This window comes from Salmo salar, chromosome 20, assembly GCF_965601325.2.
Source record: "Salmo salar chromosome 20, fSalSal1, whole genome shotgun sequence".
NCBI lineage: Eukaryota > Metazoa > Chordata > Actinopteri > Salmoniformes > Salmonidae > Salmo > Salmo salar.
Genome location: NC_138310.1, coordinates 56,635,795 through 56,654,983, shown reverse-complemented (window position 1 = coordinate 56,654,983; position 19,189 = coordinate 56,635,795). Strand labels below are relative to the sequence as shown.

Genomic DNA, 19,189 nt, shown 5'->3' with positions numbered 1-19,189 from the left:
TTCTCTCCTCCCTCTCCTGTCTTCAGGCGAGGGCTGAACCCACCCCACAGAGTGAAGTCCATCTCCATGACGACCTTCACGCAACAGGAAATCGAGTTTCTCCAGAAACACGGCAATGATGTAGGTTGTCATGGTAACCAGGCCCCACAGACCTCCCAGGACTGTTGTGGTCATTGCTGATGTCTGCCTGGGTCATATTCACTAGGAACCAAAGGGAAGCAAACATTCTTTTTTTCTGTCCAGCTCTTCCAGTTCTTAGCACCCTGATGGAGACTAGAATGCAGAAACCCATAGGTTTATAATGATAAATAAGGGTTTTTCTAGCCTGGTCCCAGATCTGTTTTATGCTCTCTTTCTGACTTCTATCCCCATTGTGATGGCCAGACACACAAACAGATCTGGGACCAGGCTGGTAGCCTATGTTTCTATTCAACTTCCATTGTCCTACAAGCTAGGCCACCTTTCGTATCTCCACCTCTTAAATCTATTCACATTAGTCTAAGGAGCGCTGGTTGGCTGACTCCTTGCCCTCAGTGCAATGAAAAGTATTCTAACCCCAGATTATGGAATTCCTTACTTTGTGTTCCAGAATCCTATATGGTCGGCCTCATCTTTCCCCCTTTTGGTTTTGGGTGACATTCCCCAGATATTTCCCCTAATCCTGTAAAGTGGGATTTGTGTGTTTGCTGAGAATAGTGTGGTGGCGTGCTGACTGGGTGGCCACGGCACAACAGACACAGAGCAGCTCTTTCAGGAGATGGTGCTCTGATGCTCTCTCAAGCGTTCCACACGTTGGTCCTGACGCGCGTGCGCACACACACACACACACACACACTTTCATCTGCTAAGGATTTCAAATTGGAGTAATGCGTTTCTGCTTGATGATATGCGTGGTAGTGGTACAAAATCGAGCCTGTCCTTGTTGCTGTTCTGCAGGCTATGTGTGTCAGGTGCTTTATGTGAGAAGAATATTCTAGGCCTATTGGAAACACCGACACAAGCCTTGGACGTGTTATCTTCAGCCTTGACTTTACTGTCTGCTGCTGTCTGTCCTCTTTTTATATAGTGTGTGCCTGTCTGTGTCCCTCTTTCTCTCACTCTCTGTCTCCTTTGTCTGTCTGTCTGTTTCATTATGTATTCTGTTTGTCTGCTTCTAATTGTAAAATCCTAGGTGTCTGTGTGTACTGTAACGTCTCTTAGCACTTGGCAAGTTGGTTGTAGATCTCTCCATTTCCGGGCTCCCAAGAGTGTTCCTGACTGTGCTACATTCTGCTGCTGTCTTTGCCTGGAGGTGTTGAAGGGTTTTCTCTCTTCATGTTTGTCTTTTTCCTCTCTAAAGGTGATGAACCACATCTTCTGATTTGCCTGTGACCTTTATTCACCTTACATTTTTCACCAAACACGTTTTTCTGCTGTTTCTGTCCATCCCCTCTCTTGTCTGTCTTCACTAGTCATGCAAACAGATATGGCTGGGGCTTTACGACGACAGAACGGCCTCCATACCGGACTTCAGAGAACCCCAGAAAGTCAAGGAGTTCCTTCAGGAGAAATACGAGAAGAAGAGATGGTGAGTGGCTGCTGTAGAGTAGAGTCCATAGGGCTCTGGCCAAAAGGAGTGCACTTAAAAGTGAATAGGGTGCCATTTGGGGCACTTCACTGCATGAGGAAGCCCTGGAGACTGGCAGCTCACTGCAGTTGGCCCTCAAGCAGCAAGGCACTTTGCATCAGTAACAACCCATGTGTATTTAGTGGATGATATCTAGGTTACTGTATGCGTTAGTTAAAACCGTCATACCAGTCGGCATTGCAGGACAAGAAAGCAAGAAAGAGGGTAACGGCAAAAGCAAGCCAGCCCAACGGTATGCGTTGCTATGGTGATGGTGATTTCAGTAAGCAAAGTGCAAATCAACATCCGGTAGAAAACAACGCTATGACAGATGGCAAAAGTTGAAATATTTGAACTCTTGCGGCAAGTCCAGTCTACCATGGCGGCTGACGGCATTTCCCGTTGTGCTCTCATTGAAAACAATGACATCCGATTTTCCGTCTACCTCGTACCATCTAAACGCAGTATAAATGTTCTCACAGGAGCAGCCAACAGTAAACAGACATTTTCTGTTTTAATGTTCAGGAGCTGTATGCACAAAGAGTAGGAGTGCTGATCTAGGATCAGGTCCCCCCCCGTCCATGTAATCTGATTCATTATGATCCTAGATCAGCACTCTTACTCTGAGATGCTGGGTTATAGGAGTCCATTTGAATTGAATCCTGTGTTGCTGTGTAACCAATTGAACACCTTTGTTGTTATGATTAGGTTTGTTCCCCCAGAGCAGGCCAAAGTGGTGGCTTCGGTCCACGCCTCAATCTCAGGCTCGTCAGCCAGCAGCACCAGCAGCACCCCCGAAGTCCGACCCCTCAAAACACTGCTGGGGGAGTCCGCCCCCACCCTGCACCTCAACAAGCACACACCCAGTCAGGTAAGACACACACACACTGGTTACTCAGCTGGCTGATAACGGGCCATACAAAGTTTTCCATAACCAAATCAAATGTTATTCCTCACATATACATATTTAGCAGATGTTATTGTGGGTGTAGCGAAATTCTTGTGTTCCTAGCTCCAACAGTGCAGTAACATCTAACCATTCACAACAATACACACACATCTAAAAGTAAAGGAATGGAATTAAGAAACCTATAAATATTAGGAGTCTGGAGTGTGTGTGTGTGTGATGTATAGACAGTGTGTGGATAGAATATTTAGTATATCTGTAGAATACGTAGGATAGTGTGTGTGTGTGTGTGTGTGTGTGTGTGTGTGTGTGTGTGTGTGTGTGTATACAGCAATAGTTGAGTAGGATGGCATTATATATACACTACCAGTCAAAAGATTGGATCCACCTACTCATTCAAGGGTTTTTCTTTATTTTTACTATTTTCTACATTGTAGAATAATAGTGAAGACATCAAAACTATGAAAACACACATATGGAATCATGTACTAATCAAAAAAGTGTTCATCAAATAAAATATATTTTAGATTCTTTAAAGTAGCCTCCCTTTGCATTGATGACAGCTTTGCACACTCTTGGCATTCTCTCAACCAGTTTCATGAGGTAGTCACCTGGAATGCATTTCAATTAACAGGTGTGCCTTGTTAACTTGTGGAATTTCATTACTTCTTACTGCGTTTGAGCCAATCAGTTGTGTTGTGACAAGGTAGGGGTGGTATACAGAAGATGGCCCTATTTGGTAAAAGACCAAGTCCATATTATGGCAAAAACAGCTCAAATAAGCAAACAGAAATGACAGTCCATCATTACTTTAAGACATGAAGGTCAGTCAATCCAAAAAATGTCAAGAACTTTAAAGTTCTTCAAGTCCAGTTGCAAAAACCATCAAGCACTATGATGAAACTGTCTCTCATGAGGACCACCACAGGAAAGGAAGACCCAGGGTTACCTCTGCTGCAGAGGATAAGTTCATTAGAGTCACCAGCCTCAGAAATTGCAGCCCACAGAGTTCTAGTAGCAGACACATCTCAACATCAACTGTTCAGAGGAGACTGCTTGAATCAGGCCTTCATGGTCGAATTGCTGCAAAGAAACCACTACTAAAGGACACCAATAAGAAGAAGAGACTTGCTTGGGCCAAGAAACACGAGCAATGGACATTAGACCGGTGGAAATCTGTCCTTTGGTCTGATGAGGTTTCAACCGCTGTGTCTTTGTGAGATGCAGAGTAGGTGAACAAATAATCTCCACGTGTAGTTCCCACCTTGAAGCATGGAGGAGGAAGTGTGATGGTGTGGGGGTGCTTTGCTGGTGACATTGTCTGTTATTTAGAATTGAAGGCACACTTAACCAGCATGGCTACCACGGCATTCTGCAGCAATACGTCATCCCATCTGGTTTGCGCTTAGTGGGACTATCATTTGTTTTTCAACAGGACAATGACCCAACACACCTCCAGGCTGTGTAAGAGCTATTTAACCAAGCAGGAGAGTGATGGAGTGCTGCATCGGATGACCTGGCCTCCACAATCACTCGACCTCAACCCAATTGAGATGGTTTGGGATGAGTTGGACCACAGAGTGAAGGAAAAGCAGCCAACAGGTGCTCAGTATATGTGGGAACTACTTCAAGACTGTTGGAAAAGCATTCCAGGTGAAGCTGGTTGAGAGAATGCCAAGAATGTGCAAAGCTGTCATCAAGGCAAAGGGTGGCTACTTTGAAGAATCTAAAATATATTTTGATTTGTTTAACACTTTTTTGGTATTATATGATTCCATATGTGTTATTTCATAGTTTTGATGTCTTGACTATTATTCTACGATGTAGAAAATAGTACAAATAAAGAAAAACCCTTGAATGAGTAGCTGTCCAAACTTTTGACTGGTACTGTATATGAAATGAGTAAAACAGTATGCAAACATTATTAAAGTGACCAGTGATTCCTTGTCTATGTACATAGGGCAGCAGCTTCTTAAGTTGCAGGGTTGAGTAACCAGGTGGTGGCTGGCTAGTGACAGTGACTAAGTTCAGGGTAGGTTTCTGGGTGGAGGCTGGCTAGTGATGGCTATTTAAGTCTGGTGGCCTTGAGATAGAAGCTGTTTCTGGTCAGGTCATGTGTTCTGGAAACCCTTCTGGCTCTAGTAGTCTAAACATATCTCTTTGTGAGATGCTTTCAACAAGATAACCAGTGTGAACTTCAGATATCTCTGTGAGGTAACAGTCATGTTTAGCACAAAATGGAGTGAAACAGGGAAGTTCCATCTGAACTTCTGTCCAATAAGAAATGCGTGTTTTTGTATTCTGTTTGCTATGTCATGCCCTAACGAACACAGCCCTGTTGTGTGTCTGCAGTCTCCGGTGGGGAGTCGTGCGGCCCAGGCCCTCCAGCTGAGCCAGCAGCAGCAGTTCAACGACAAGAAGTTTGACCTCCTCAGCGACCTGGGCGGAGACATTTTCGCCGCTCCGTCCCACTCGCAGACGGCAGCAGGCTTGGCAGCCAACTTTGCCAACTTTGCACATTTCAACAGCCACCCAGGTAAGCAGGAGGAGTGTCATGAGCTGCACCGGTCCCTGGAGCCATCACTACACCTTGAGTCAGAAAAACACCAGGCACGGTGGTTACATCTACTACGTAGTGGAGAGACTTAAATGGTCAATGATACTTAAACTCAATGATACACTTATACTTATGGAATTATAAAAAGTAATTTTCCTGAAAAATATTTGGGTGCTTTCTTCAGCTGTCCAAAAGTGTTTTATAGTAGTGGAAGAAGATTTAGAGACATTATCGTTTCCTTAATTTCAAGAGTATTGGCCATCACTTTTTCTTACTACTCCTTGACAGGACCCCCCCTATTGTCCATCACACTGGTCTATGTAAAGCATCGCCAGACACTATAGAATTCTAACAGGGCTATGGGCTGTCAGTCTCCATGGTTACTAATGAGGCTAGTGTAAAGCTGTTAGCGTGTGTTTGCTCAGAGGATAATGTTTTCTCATCCTCAAAGAGCCATAAAGTTCTAACTTAATGTAGTGTGGGCAGAGAGGCAGCACCAAGTAAGCACACATGAGGCTTAAAGACGCACGCACGCACGCACGCACGCACGCACACACACACACACACACACTCACTCAAAAAAGGCACATTACAATTTGATACTTAAAATAGGATTTTTTAAAAAAATACATAAAGTGGACAATAACCTACACCCTTATCAAAAGTACTATACCTAGCAATCCTTTCTTATCTTTCTACTACTTCAACAATAAATCAGAGATTCACAGGAAGCCCATCTGTACAGCTAACTCCCCCAGATGGCTTTCATCACTTATCAGAAAGAGTTGTAGAACTCCATCCTCGTAGAACTCCATCCTCGTAGAACTCCATCCTCGTGGAACTCCATCCTCGTGGAACTCCATCCTCGTGGAACTCCATGTTTCTCCTGCTCAGGCTGGTGCTGGTTGTGGTAGCCGGGACTGGGACTTCCAGTACCACTCACAATGCCAGATCTCTGAGTAACTCAGAGGACCTGACCTAAAGTTGCAATAAAACCAATTATATATATAATCTAATCTCTACATCTATGTGGAATTTGAGAAATGCACCATAAGCCAAATCAAAACTTAAATTGACCAAATGATGGTAAGAATACAGTATTTGATGCTTCCCATTGTTGATGAAATTTGAACTTCTTGCAGGAAGATATTGATGTCTCTGTGCCATCCATGGTACGGACTGGTGAAATCGCTGGGTGTTGGAAGTTCGTTAAAAAAAAGTATAATCCTAGATAGCAGAAGCAAGTCGCACGTCTGAGTTCCAAGTCAACATTGGTGCCAGTCAACCAAACATCCTAAATTCTACTGAAGTTGCCCTTTAAAATTGTGATATCATTATATTCAAATGTAATTGTATTCTTATGAATAGAATCACCATGGCAAATAAGTAAAATGGGTTTCAAATCAACACTGTTACTTTTACCAATCAAAAGTTCTAAATTCAACCACAGAGATCCTATTAAATGACTCATTCTATGCATTCTACCAACTTTGCTTTAGTTGATGTTGTATTTTTATCATTCAGAATTGCCATGACCATGAGAAAGTGTGAAATGAATAGATGTGCTAGATTTAAAATGGGTTTTACATTGAACCCAGACAGCGACACACACACACACACTAGAAGGGAACATGAGCTTAGGTTCAGGGCGGTGCCCTATAGGAGACGGTGGACCTGTCATCATCACATCCGTTTTTGGTTTGTCATTGTCATCTGGTGCCAGTCTGTCATTAGCTCCATCTAGTCTAGTTCCATATCTCTCAATGTGTCATTTCTGTCGGATCATCCAAAATGGCACCCTATACCCTATTTAGTGCACTACTTTAGACCAGGGTGCTCTGGTCAAAAGCAGTGCGCTATAGGAAAAGGGTGCCATTTGGGATGCAAGCATGTGTCATGTGACCATTAATCATCTCATTCATTGTGTTCTGTTTGTCCTTTTTTTTTTTAAATTTAATTTTTAAATGTGTGTTTGACCCTCCTACAAACCTCCAGCTGCTCAGAACGCAAACGCAGACTTTGCTAACTTTGATGCGTTTGGGAGCGCGGGTCCATCGGGTGCTTTCCCCTCGGCACCCCAAGCCCCCTTCCAGACCTCACATACAGGTAGAGCATGCTCCATTCACCTGTCGTGACCTGTTTCTATCTCGCACACACTTTCTCTCTCTGTTACACGCTCACATCAGTTCTCTCACTCCAACTTGTCATGCGTTTTGTGTCCGTTTTGTCTGTGTTGTTTATGTTAGGACACAGATCTCCATATGTGTTTGTTTGTCTATGTCACTCACTTCTCACCATCCTGGTCCATGGCTCCACTCTGCTCCATTCAGTTCTTCACTCTCATTGGCTCTGTATTTGCTAGCTGGCTGGCTGGCTAGCTGCTCAAGCTACATACACTCACTCACTGGCTAGTTTCCCCACCCACAGTCAAGGGAATTACTTTTGAATGTACCACACTGCCCTCTGTTGGAGACTAATGCCTGCAGTCTGCAGATGACCTCTTGACTTCTACACGGTGGTGAATGGGAATGCACTGCTCTTTGGGTGCATCTCAACACTCTACAGTGGCGTCCTCTCCTTGTCTCCTTTCTTTCATCCGCACTGATCTGAAAGAATCAAACAAATGTACAGTTAGACCTCTATCTCTCATGTCTGCTTTCATCTAGCCTGTATGTTTTCCAGATCTGTGCAGATGATGAGAGGAAACCACTTTAGACTATGGTGATGCACCTCCCTTTCTCTCAAGGCTCCTCCTGCTCTCACTCACACTGACCACCACACTGCCTGGCCTCTGCTTTAACACTGACTCCATTCGCTCTGTTATGATTTTGTTTTGCTTTTGGGTGATGTTCACACACTTTCTTCCCCCTTTTGGTTTATATTTCTTTTTCTTTCCCCCCCCCACCCTGTCTCTCTGGTACTCATTTCCCCTCCGCCCCCTCCTGTTTTGGCTGCAAGCGTTCACGTCCCTCTCATCCAGCCGCAGTGTGGGTGAGTTTGCCACCGCTGGCACTGCTCTCCCTCACCCGGGAGCAGGTGCTCACAGTAAGTTCTCTCCCTCTCACTGGGCTCAGCCTCTAGCTAACACCTAACTGCCCTTTCTCCCCTCTGTCTGTCTGATAGGCTCTAAGGGTTTTCCCATATCAATGTCTATGGTTGTTCCTATTGATGTGTGTGTGCCTGTCTGTGGATGCGTGTGTTGTATGCTCTTTGATGTTTGCTGACCTGTTCATATCCAGAAGTACTGGGCCATTGGTGCAAACTAACATGATGTCATGCGGTCTAAACTGCAGCCAGCTATTGAAAGAAAATACGGGCAATTATTACCTCAGCCTCTGGAATTCTTATCCTGCAGAAGGTCATTTTAAGAATGATTTGAGATTATTAATCTAAAATCTAAAGATATTTCTCCACTTATGTATTGAACTACAGTGAGGGAAAAAAGTATTTGATCCCCTGCTGATTTTGTACGTTTGCCCACTGACAAAGAAATGATCAGTGTATAATTTTAATGGTAGGTTTATTTGAACAGTGAGAGACAGAATAACAACAAAAACATCCAGAAAAACGCATGTCAAAAATGTTATAAAATGATTTGGATTTTTTTGTTATTCTGTCTCTCACTGTTCAAATAAACCTACCATTAAAATTATAGACTGATCATTTCTTTGTCAGTGGGCAAACGTACAAAATCAGCAGGGGATCAAATACTTTTTCCCCTCACTGTAAGATCTTGTAACAGTGTAGGCAATTCGGTGATTCACTGTAGGTGTGTTAATTTGTCAGACAGGAGAGTAGACAGGATTTCTTATTCCATAGCAACAGTCAGGTTTACCCTCAAACCACTCATTGAAGTGACGCTCCTTCTCTTCCTTTACTTCAACTCTCTCACGCCGTTTCGTCAGACAGTGACCAGCCTCTGTGCCTAACTAACCCTCGGGTAAGATGATTGTTAAGAAAGGCTCCGATCATCCTACAAACACACTTGAAGCCACCGTGTGGCTCTTGGTACAGTCAGACTAAGGACCATGAGTGCTGTTGGGCTCATTTCAAGTCTGACACCGTTGACTCCATTAGATCTGACAGTTATACTACTCGACAGTATAATTCAGATCCTTTCCATTGATTTCAGGTCAGATGAAGAACAGTGCTGTTGTAAATGAAAGGTGACACTGCTGTGCTCTGTTGATGCTGCCTGCCTCCAGTAGCACACAGTGTTCAATCCAGCCCCCCAGATTTACACTGCACAGTCAGGAACACACACACCCAGGCCTCTATTGTGTGACTCCTCTCTTTCTCTCTCGCAGGTAGCACTTCCTCAGGGGAGGCCTAGCTAACGATAGCAATTTAGCACATTTTTACCACTTCCCCAAGTCCTGTAGCACCTACTTTGGATGCTTCAGTTCCTCCTCCCAGAGCCAGAGTAACTCCTCCACCGCAGGAACGCCCAATGGGCCGGTAGACAGAGACAGCGGCACTACTAGCGTCCCCACCGATAGATACGCAGCTCTGGCTGACCTGGATACCATCTTTAGCTCTGAAAAAAAAACAGAGTAAGGTTAACCTCTCCCTGCTGCGAGCCAGCCTGCACTGTGTTTGGCAGACTTCAAGATTCGTTGAGTAGAGTGAGATTGCTATCGGGTTGGGGATGATGAGCTCATGCATGGTGTAGAAGAGATCATATCCGGGTCCCATCCTTTCAGATCCAGCAGGTACAGTGGGTCCTCACTTAAAAGTTGTGTAATACCACAGCACAGCTTGTGGGATGCTGCGGAATGGTATGGCATTTTGGAGTGAATGAAGTCATAGTATTTTACTGTCAGCCATTGTTACTATTAATGCTAGTTCGACCACCAGAGGGCATCTTTGAGGGTGTCTTTTTTAAGCTTGTTAGCGCTTGCTTACTTTTCCAAATAATTCTACAGAGGTCCATGCAGACCAGATGTTTTGATTGCTATACCCTATCCGAAAGAGCATATTCCAAGGTTTTTAATGAAGCTAGTTTTGCCAAACAACACAATGTTTTACAGATGGGTTCTCCTTCAAAATAAAACATTTTCCTAGAATAACCACAGCTCCATGCCTAGTGATGACAATCAGCAAATATCCTTTCTGTTTTTATTCTGTTGTATTCCATCATTCATATTGTAAAGGGCTGGGGAATATAAGCATGTGATGTCTGCTAAAGTTAAGTTAATTTCATTGACATGGCACCGCCATAGCCTCAGCTGCTATAGCACAGATCAATAAATAATAAAACACACTATTCTGTTATTTAGAAATAAATTGTCTTGTTTTTAATGACCTCCCTAAACAAAATATGAATGGACTTTGTGATTGTGTATATTACATTGATTTGTTAGACTGGTAGTCAACTCATCGGGTCCTGGCTATTCTACTGTTAATATGCAGATGGTGCAGCAGACCTTCATGGCGGATTGAGGATAAAATTCTCTGAAAGTTTTATGGTATTTATCTCAATGTAGGCCTACTGCTAGTGTGTAAAATACACACATTTAGGAAAAGTCAGGGACAGGTGGGTTCAAAGTTATTGAATTGACATGGCACTGTAGGCTTCACAGTCCTGTTTACTGTAGCTGTCTTAACGCATCTTACTTACTGGCATAAAGGCCTACTTCAATATATATCTATCAATCATCCATACATTTGTGCATGTCATCACAACATACAAGTCATCCATGTCTTTAAATACAGTCAAGCTTTTTAGTTATAAAATGAAATAACAAAGGGAGCCTTGAATAATTAAACAATGAATAAACCGCAACATGCTGGCTTAAGCGATTGAATTCACGAATGCATTTGACTGTTTTTAATCTTGGCTGTACGAAAGACTTTAACCTTTTTTGTTAGAACAGACTATATGGAATTGATAAAAATGTGTTTGTAAATTATTCATTATTGTATTTGTTGTGCTGTTTATACTGTTATAAATTTAGCTTAATTAAATTGATAAATATTATGGTGTTTCTATTCCAAGAAAAAATGAAAATGTGTTTTACATTAGCCTATGTAGGTCTCAGGGTTTCCTTTAGGATAATGTGCCGCTGTACAAGGTGACTGGTCGGGAGTAGGCCTAGGCTACTAAGTGACTGCGAGTGAAGAGCAAAATAATCCTAACATTCTCACAGTCTATTGTTGGGAAAACTCTGGGGAAGGGTTCCAAAACTTTTCTGCAGCGTTGAAGGTCCTCAAGAACACAGTGGCTTCCATCATTCTTAAAGGGAAGAAGTTTGGAACCACCAAGACTCTTCCTAGAGCTGGCCTCCCGGCCAAACTGAGCAAATGGGGGAGATGGGCCTTGTTCAGGGAGGTGACCAAGAACCCGATGGTCACTGACAGTGCTCCAGAGTTCCTCTGTGGAGATGGGAAAAACTTTCAGAAAGACGGCCATCTCTGCAGCGCTCCACCAATCAGGCCTTTTATGGTAGAGTGGCCAGACGGAAGCCACTCCTCAGTAAAAGACACATGGCAGCCCGATTGGAGTTTGCCAAATGTCACTTAAAGAACTCTCAGACCATGAGAAATAAGATTATCTGGTCTGATGAAACCATGATTTGAACTCTTTGGCCTGAATGCCAAGCGTTACGTCTGGAGGAAAGCAGGCCCCGCTCATCATCTTGGCCAATATCATCCTGACGGTGAAGCATGGTGGTGACAACATCATGCTGTGGGGATGTTTTTCAGTGGCAGGGACTGGGAGACTAGTCAGGGTCGAGGCAAAGATGACCAGAGCAAAGTACAGAGAGATCCTTTACGAAACCTGCTTCGGGACAAGTCTCTGAATGTCCTTGAGTGGCCCAGCCAGAGCCCGTACTTGAACCCGATTGCACATCTCTGGCGAGACCTGAAAATAGCTGTGCAGCGACGCTCCCCATCCAACCTGACAGAGCTTGAGAGGATCTGCAGAGAAGAATGGAAGAAACTCCCCAAATACAGGTGTGCTTTGTAGCTTCATACCCAAGAAGACTCGCTTTAATTGCTGCCAAAGGTTCTTCAACAAAGTACTTAGTAAAGGGTCTGAATACTTATGTAAATGTGATATTTCAGATTTTTGTTTTGTCATTATGGGGTATTGTGTATAGATTGAGGGGGGGAAAAACGATTTAATCTATTTTAGAGTAAGGCTGTAACAAAACAAATTGTGGAAAAAGTCAGGGTCTGAATACTTTCTGAATGCACTGTATGGTAGCTCCCTAAATGTCAACCTGCGAAACCAGTAGTCATTTGACATTATTTCGAGATATACAAGAGAGACCTTTGCAAGCTTAAAACATAAGTGTAAATCTGCGGCCGTATGTATCAAGCATTTCGGAGTAGGAGTGCTGATCTAGGATCACGTCTCCCCTGTCCATTTAATCCCATTCATTGTGTTCTAAAAGGCAAAACTGATCCTAAATCGCAATTCCTTCTCTGAGACACTTGATACGTACTGCCCCAGGTGCTCATAAAACCCTGTTGTTAAAATCAGGCTTTCTGGGATTCCAACACTTTTGCGCCCCATCTGGTCAGTCATACCAGCTCACTGTCTGGTCCTAATGTCAGCTCACCTGTCACCTGAATTGCTATGGTTACCTCTGTGTGAAAAACCTTTTCTTAGCACTGGGGTATCTTGTTTTGGAAAACAATAATTCTGCTAGTTGACTACACTTTGCACAAAAACAGAGGTGAAGTGAGGGTGATATGGCGTGGGAACACCTCTCGTAAAACCTGCAGCCTGACAAGGAAGTCTGAGTAAAAGCATGAGTAGGTGTTTTTAGAGCCTTCATTTTAGTGGACCCCAGCAGAACAGAATCCCAAAGGTATAGAGTCAGGCTAAGGGAGAGTGGGAATCGTCACACATCGTTTCCTCTGTGTGGAAAAACCTTTCTTAGCACTGGGGTATCTTAGAGCTTCTTTGATATCTATTCTGTCCTGACCTGCACCTTGAGGACTATGGTCCAGTCGCTTCCAGCATTCCATTTCTGACTTCTAGATCACATATGTTCGTTCATACAACTACAATAACTAGATCACAGCTTGTTGTGAAGATGGTGACGTTGCTTGAGTGTGGAGCTGTCTGGATTGTGGCCCTCGAGGAGCAGGTCTCCTTTGTGTTGGCATGATGTGTTGCTCTCGCTGCCGTTGGTGGGAGATGAATGGAGTTACTAGTACCCTCCTGGCCTCCCTGTGTTGTGAACCAGCCTGTGTGTTTTTTCAGGAGGTAGTGTCCCTAGCGGGGTTCTAGGCTCTCTCCCCCCGGCGGCGTCGGCAGGACTGCGTCACCCCCAGAGTCAGCTGACGGGTACGTCGGCGGCAGACCGCTACGCCGCGCTGGCCGAGCTGGACACCGTGTTCGGCTCGTCGGCCCCCGCCACCAGCGTCTACAACACCATCAGCACTTCTCAAGGGTACGAGAACACACCATCAGATGAATTCACCCTCTTCCCATTACCCTCTAGTTTATGCCTTGTTCTTTCTGTCTGTCTCTCTTATATTCACATCTTTCTAAATATAAAAGGCAACTTTCTTGTTACCAACAAGTAGATCTATTTTTCAAAATGATACTCAGCCCTCACCTCTCTCTTGTTGCACCCCAAATGGCACCCTATTCTCTAAAAGTGCACTGCTTTTAGCACCACTGCTAGGGACCATGTAGGTATTTGGGACGCAGCCTCTGTCACGGTGAGTCCATGGGGTCACTCTAACGCCGGTGTTGTGTTGTGTCCCAGGGGGATGTTTGGCCCTGTGACAGGAGTCTCGTCAGCCCAGGCACAACAATGTATGTCCAGCATGCCCCAGGTTTTTGGAGGTGAGTGACATCACTCCATGTGTGTTTTTCCATCCCTACCCTTTCCCCTTCAGTGTGCACTACACTAGTTCACTCACCCCTTGGGTTTAAAAATATTGGATAGGTGTAAGCGTGGACTACAGGGAGTTTCATTCATATTTCACTCACTATCTTGCGTCCATTACTTTTCAATCTGAGGGGGAGTGAACTGTCATGGAAATTCATCACTGAGGACTCCAAGTCAAAGTAAATGAAGAAATCTTTATTGATTACACTTGTAAAACCATTGCAGTAGAAAGGTTTACTTTAAGACCTTCGCTTCATACAGTTAGACACAGGCTTCATTACACAATTTGATTTATGTAAGTTCTCCAATGTTATCACACGCACACAAGGACAAATAGTCCCAACATAGCCCATTTTGCAAGGTTCACAGACTCTGATCCAAACATAGTTGACAGCCAAGCTGTCACCTCCCACTCGCTATCTTCATTGCCAGAGTAGCTTCTAGCGGTTTCTGATAATGACATTTCAGCTGGAGCTTTTGACTTTCTCTTCCTCCTTTGGGTTCCTAAGACAGCAAAAGACTTGAAAATAAAAATAAAACACTAAATATGACAAGTACTAGTAATGCGTTAAACTAGGCATAATCATATATGGCAAAAACCGAAGTTTGATAACATGACGATTCCCACTCTCCCTTAGCCTGACTCTATAACTTTGGGATTCTGTTCTGCTGGGGTCCACTAAAATTAAGGCTCTAAAAACACCTACTCATGCTTTTACTCAGACTTCCTCGTCAGGCTGCAGGTTTTACGAGAGGTGTTCCCACGCTATATCAACCTCACTTCGCCGCTTTTTTTCGTGCAAAGTGCAGTCAACTAGTAGAATTGTTTTCCAAAACAAGCCCTCCCCCATCCTGAGTCTTGGATGTACAATGAATCTCCGTGGCTAGACAGGTGGTGGTGTTATCGTCCCAGCCCAAGTCCAGAACCTTTGTACTCCTCCACACATCTCCCGGTCTTCTAATCAGTCAGGAGAAACCTTGAGATCAGGAGGTGCACATTCCAGCAGCCTGCCGCAATCCACTGGATAATTATCCTTCTCATTCACAAAGAGCTATTTCTGAGTAATATATTCATAAGTGAATATAATGAGGGAATATAATCATTTAAATCAGTAAAGCTATAAGACACTGTTATAGGGCAATAGTTCACATTAGCTCTATCATGTGACTCCTATCTCACCCTTATGGAAACATTCTGTCTGAGACATGCCCCCTTTTGTACTTTGCCTCCGGCCACACATACATTTGCACATAGATCATTCCATCTAAACTATAACGCATTAATTACTACTGCTAGGCCACTTGTATAGTTATAAACATACTAGAACTTGCTCAAGTCAATTAGTCAGTTTCCAACAGTGCCTCATCTGGAACAATGATCAGTCACCTGTTCCACGCCACCTAGAATAAATATTGACTTGAAGAGGGAGATACATGTTTAATCATTTCACACCACCCTTGATGAGAATGAGATTGGGGCATGGACCACAAAGCCCCTATTATCAATGTCCCAATTATGTTTAGCCCAAGCTACAATCTAGTGGGTTTTCTGATAACCTCCCTCTCGGAGGACACAAAAAGGTTTCCCTGAGAGGAACACTCCCTAGACTCACAAGATTCTTACAAATATTGAATTAGTTTCAGAAACCATCTGCAGGATGAGCAGTGCACCCTCCCCTCACAGTTTAGGGGCAGCGCTCTCTCTCTCTCCTTTCCAAATTATAATTAGAACTATTTATCAATTATCCAGCCCGTTCTTCACATTGAGTCTGTCACTCGAATTTAAGACCCTCAATTTAGCACACACAGACACTGGCAGAATGTACATTTACAGGCGGTACAGGATATATATATATAACGATGACATACCGTAATTTCCGGACTATTAAGCGCACCTGAATATAAGCCGCACCCACTGAATTTAAAAAAATAATACATTTGAACATAAATAAGCCGCACATGTCTATAAGCCGCAGGTGCCTCCCGGTACATTGAAACAAATGAGCTTTACGCAGGCTTTAACGAAACACGGCTTGTAACAAAAATAAATAGGCTTTAACGAAACACTGCTTGTAACAAAAAATAATGCAAATAGTCCGGATAGCCATATGATTACTTGTTCAGGAGTCTTATGGCTTGGGGGTAAAAACTGTTGAGAAGCCTTTTTGTCCTTGACTTGGCACTCCGGAACACCTTGCCATGCGGTAGTAGAGAGAACAGTCTCTGACTGGGGTGGCTGGGGTCTTCGACAATTTTTAGGGCCTTCCTCTGACACCGCCTGGTGTAGAGGTCCTGGATGGCACGCAGCTTAGCCCCAGTGATGTACTGGGCCGTACGCACTACCCTCTGTAGTGCCTTGCGGTCAGAGGCCGAGCAATTGCCGTACCAGGCAGTGATGCAACCAGTCAGGATGCTCTCGATGTTGCCGCTGTAGAACCTTTTGAGGATCTCAGGACCCATGCCAAATCTTTTTAGTTTCCTGAGCGGGAATAGGCTTTGCCGTGCCCTCTTCACGACTGTCTTGGTGTGTTTGGACCATTCTAGTTTGTTGTTGATGTGGACACCAAGGAACTTGAAGCTCTCAACCTGCTCCAATACAGCCCCGTTGATGAGAATGTGGGCGTGCTCAGTCCTCCCTTTTCCTGTAGTCCACAATCTCCTTAGTCTTGGTTATGTTGAGGGATAGGTTGTTATTTTGGAACCACCCGGCCAGGTCTCTGACTTCCTCCCTATAGGCTGTCTCGTTGTTGTCGGTGATCAGGCCTACCATTGTTGTGTCGTCTGCAAACTTAATGATGGTGTTGGAGTCATGCCTGGCCATGCAGTCGTGGGTGAACAGGGAGTACAGGAGCACGCACCCCTGGGGAGCTCCAGTGTTGAGGATCAGCGTGGCAGATGTGTTGCTACCTACCCTCACCACCTGGGGGCGGCCCGTCAGGAAGTCCAGGATCCAGTTGCAGAGGGAGGTGTTTAGTCCCAGGATCCTTAGCTTAGTGATGAGCTTTGAGGGTACTATGGTGTTGAATGCTGAGCTGTAGTCAATGAATAGCATTTTCACATAAGTGTTCCTTTTGTCCAGGTGAGAAAGTGCAGTGTGGAGTGCAATAGAGAGTGCATCATCTGTGGATCTGTTTGGGCGGTATGCAAATTGAAGTGGGTCTAGGGTTTCTGGGATAAGGGTGTTGATGTGAGCCATTACCAACCTTTCAAAGCACTTCATGGCTACGAACGTGAGTGCTACGGGTCTGTAGTCATTTAGACAGGTTGCCTTTTATTGGCAACCTCACCGCAGAATTACAGGGTCAGGGAGTTAGAGGACTAACCCTTACGGAGAAATCCCGAACATACAGCAGACCCAATCTGGTGAGATTTGTATTGAAGCAAGACAAAAACAAATCAAACATAACAGCAGCAATACACTTCTTCATATTTACCAGCATTTACATATTATACTTAAATCTCACCCAATGTATCTAGCCTTTCTGGTGAGGGTGATCAGGCCTCACCAGAAAGTCAGAACAGAGGTCATTCAACACCATTAAGTGAGTCTGTTCTCATTGAGACTGTTCTTTTCCTTTTCTTCCCCTGTACTTCAGACTCAATTATTTAAAGACATTACAAACATTCTGTGTACCAGGTTTACATTGGGTTTTTCAAAACATTTCTTATCAGGAGAACTCGCATGTCTGCAACCAAAAGTTGGACAATAGATACTTCAGAAAATGTCATTTGTGTGGCGTTTAAGGTGCATCCTTTCTAACCCATGAAGAACCCACTAAAACTAAATACAAAGACCCCACACAATAAATCAGATACTGTAGGTTGTGTGTGTGTGTGTGTGTGTGTGTGTGTGTGTGTGTGTGTGTGTGTGGTAAAACATAGAGAAAAAATCAAACAAATGGCCAGGCCTCACTTAATTGGAAGCTCCCTTTACGGCTGGATCCAGGTACCTTTTATACTTTATAAAACTGCAGAATTTCACTAACTGCTCTCCCAAGACAACAGCCTTGGGAAACATTTCAAAGGGAGAGTTAAGGACACCCCATCCTCCTGGAAGATTTTCTTTTTTTTTCTCACAATGCTAAATCTTAAAAAGCAACGCAGTTTTAATTACAGACAAAACAAAACAACTTCTGTTCAGCAGGACTCCACTGTCCTCCCTCCACTCATTAATCATTTGTGTTTTAATTCATCCCAAAGTTTACTGCATATAAACTCAGCAAAAAAAGAAACAACCTCTCACTGTGAACTGTGTTTATTTTCAGCAAACTTAACCCAAGCGTCCCACCTACTCAACAGCCAGTTGAATCCTGTGGCGCGTTATTCAAATCCTTAGATATGCTATTACTTCAATTTTTCAAAAATATGACTATTTTACACCATTTTAAAGATAAGACTCTCGCTAATCTAACCACAATGTCCGATTTCAAAAAGGCTTTACAACGAAAGCAAAACATTAGATTATGTCAGCAGAATACCCAGCCAGAAATAATCAGACACCCATTTTTCAAGCTAGCATATAATGTCACATAAACCCAAACCACAGCTAAATGTAGCACTAACCTTTGATGATCTTCATCAGATGACAACCCTAGGACATTATGTTATACAATGCATGCATGTTTTGTTCAATCAAGTTCATATTTATATCAAAAACCAGCTTTTTACATTAGCATGTGACTAGCATGTGACTAGCATTCCCACCGAACACTGCCGGTGAATTTACTAAATTACTCACGATAAACGTTCACAAAAAGCATAACAATTATTTTAAGAATTATAGATACAGAACTCCTCTATGCACTCGATATGTCCGATTTTAAAATAGCTTTTCGGTGAAAGCACATTTTGCAATATTCTCAGTAGATAGCCCGGCATCACAGGGTTAGCTATTTAGACACCCAGCAGGATTAGCACTCATCAAAGTCAGATTTACTATAAGAAAAATGTTATTACCTTTGTTGTCTTCGTCAGAATGCACTCCCAGGACTTCTACTTCAATAACAAATGTTGGTTTGGTCCCAAATAATCCATAGTTATATCCAAACAGCGGCGTTTTGTTCGTGCGTTCTAGACACTATCCTAAAGGCTAAATAAGGGTGACGAGCATGGCGCAATTCGTGACAAAAGAATTCTAAATATTCCATTACCGTACTTCGAAGCATGTCAACCGCTGTTTAAAATCAATTTTTATGCCATTTTTCTCATAAAAAAGCGATAATATTCCGACCGGGAATCTGCGTTTAGATAAACAGACAAAGGAA

The 19,189-nt window shown here is 43.5% G+C and overlaps 1 protein-coding gene across 6 annotated transcripts in view; it reads left to right on the top strand.

Moving 5' to 3' along the window:
• Positions 1 to 19,189, top strand: part of LOC106580911 (arf-GAP domain and FG repeat-containing protein 1) — a 72,941-nt gene that overhangs the window by 45,121 nt on the left and 8,631 nt on the right. The window contains exons 2-9 of one of the 6 annotated variants that reach the window (XM_014162450.3): positions 27 to 120; positions 1,452 to 1,567; positions 2,315 to 2,477; positions 4,866 to 5,049; positions 7,066 to 7,176; positions 8,029 to 8,115; positions 13,289 to 13,478; positions 13,800 to 13,879. In XM_014162450.3, coding sequence (XP_014017925.2) covers positions 27 to 120; positions 1,452 to 1,567; positions 2,315 to 2,477; positions 4,866 to 5,049; positions 7,066 to 7,176; positions 8,029 to 8,115; positions 13,289 to 13,478; positions 13,800 to 13,879 — 1,025 coding nt within the window. The remainder of the gene's footprint in view (positions 1 to 26; positions 121 to 1,451; positions 1,568 to 2,314; positions 2,478 to 4,865; positions 5,050 to 7,065; positions 7,177 to 8,028; positions 8,116 to 13,288; positions 13,479 to 13,799; positions 13,880 to 19,189) is intronic. The other 5 variants (XM_082966556.1, XM_082966558.1, XM_082966559.1 and 2 more) reach the window with 5 other exon arrangements.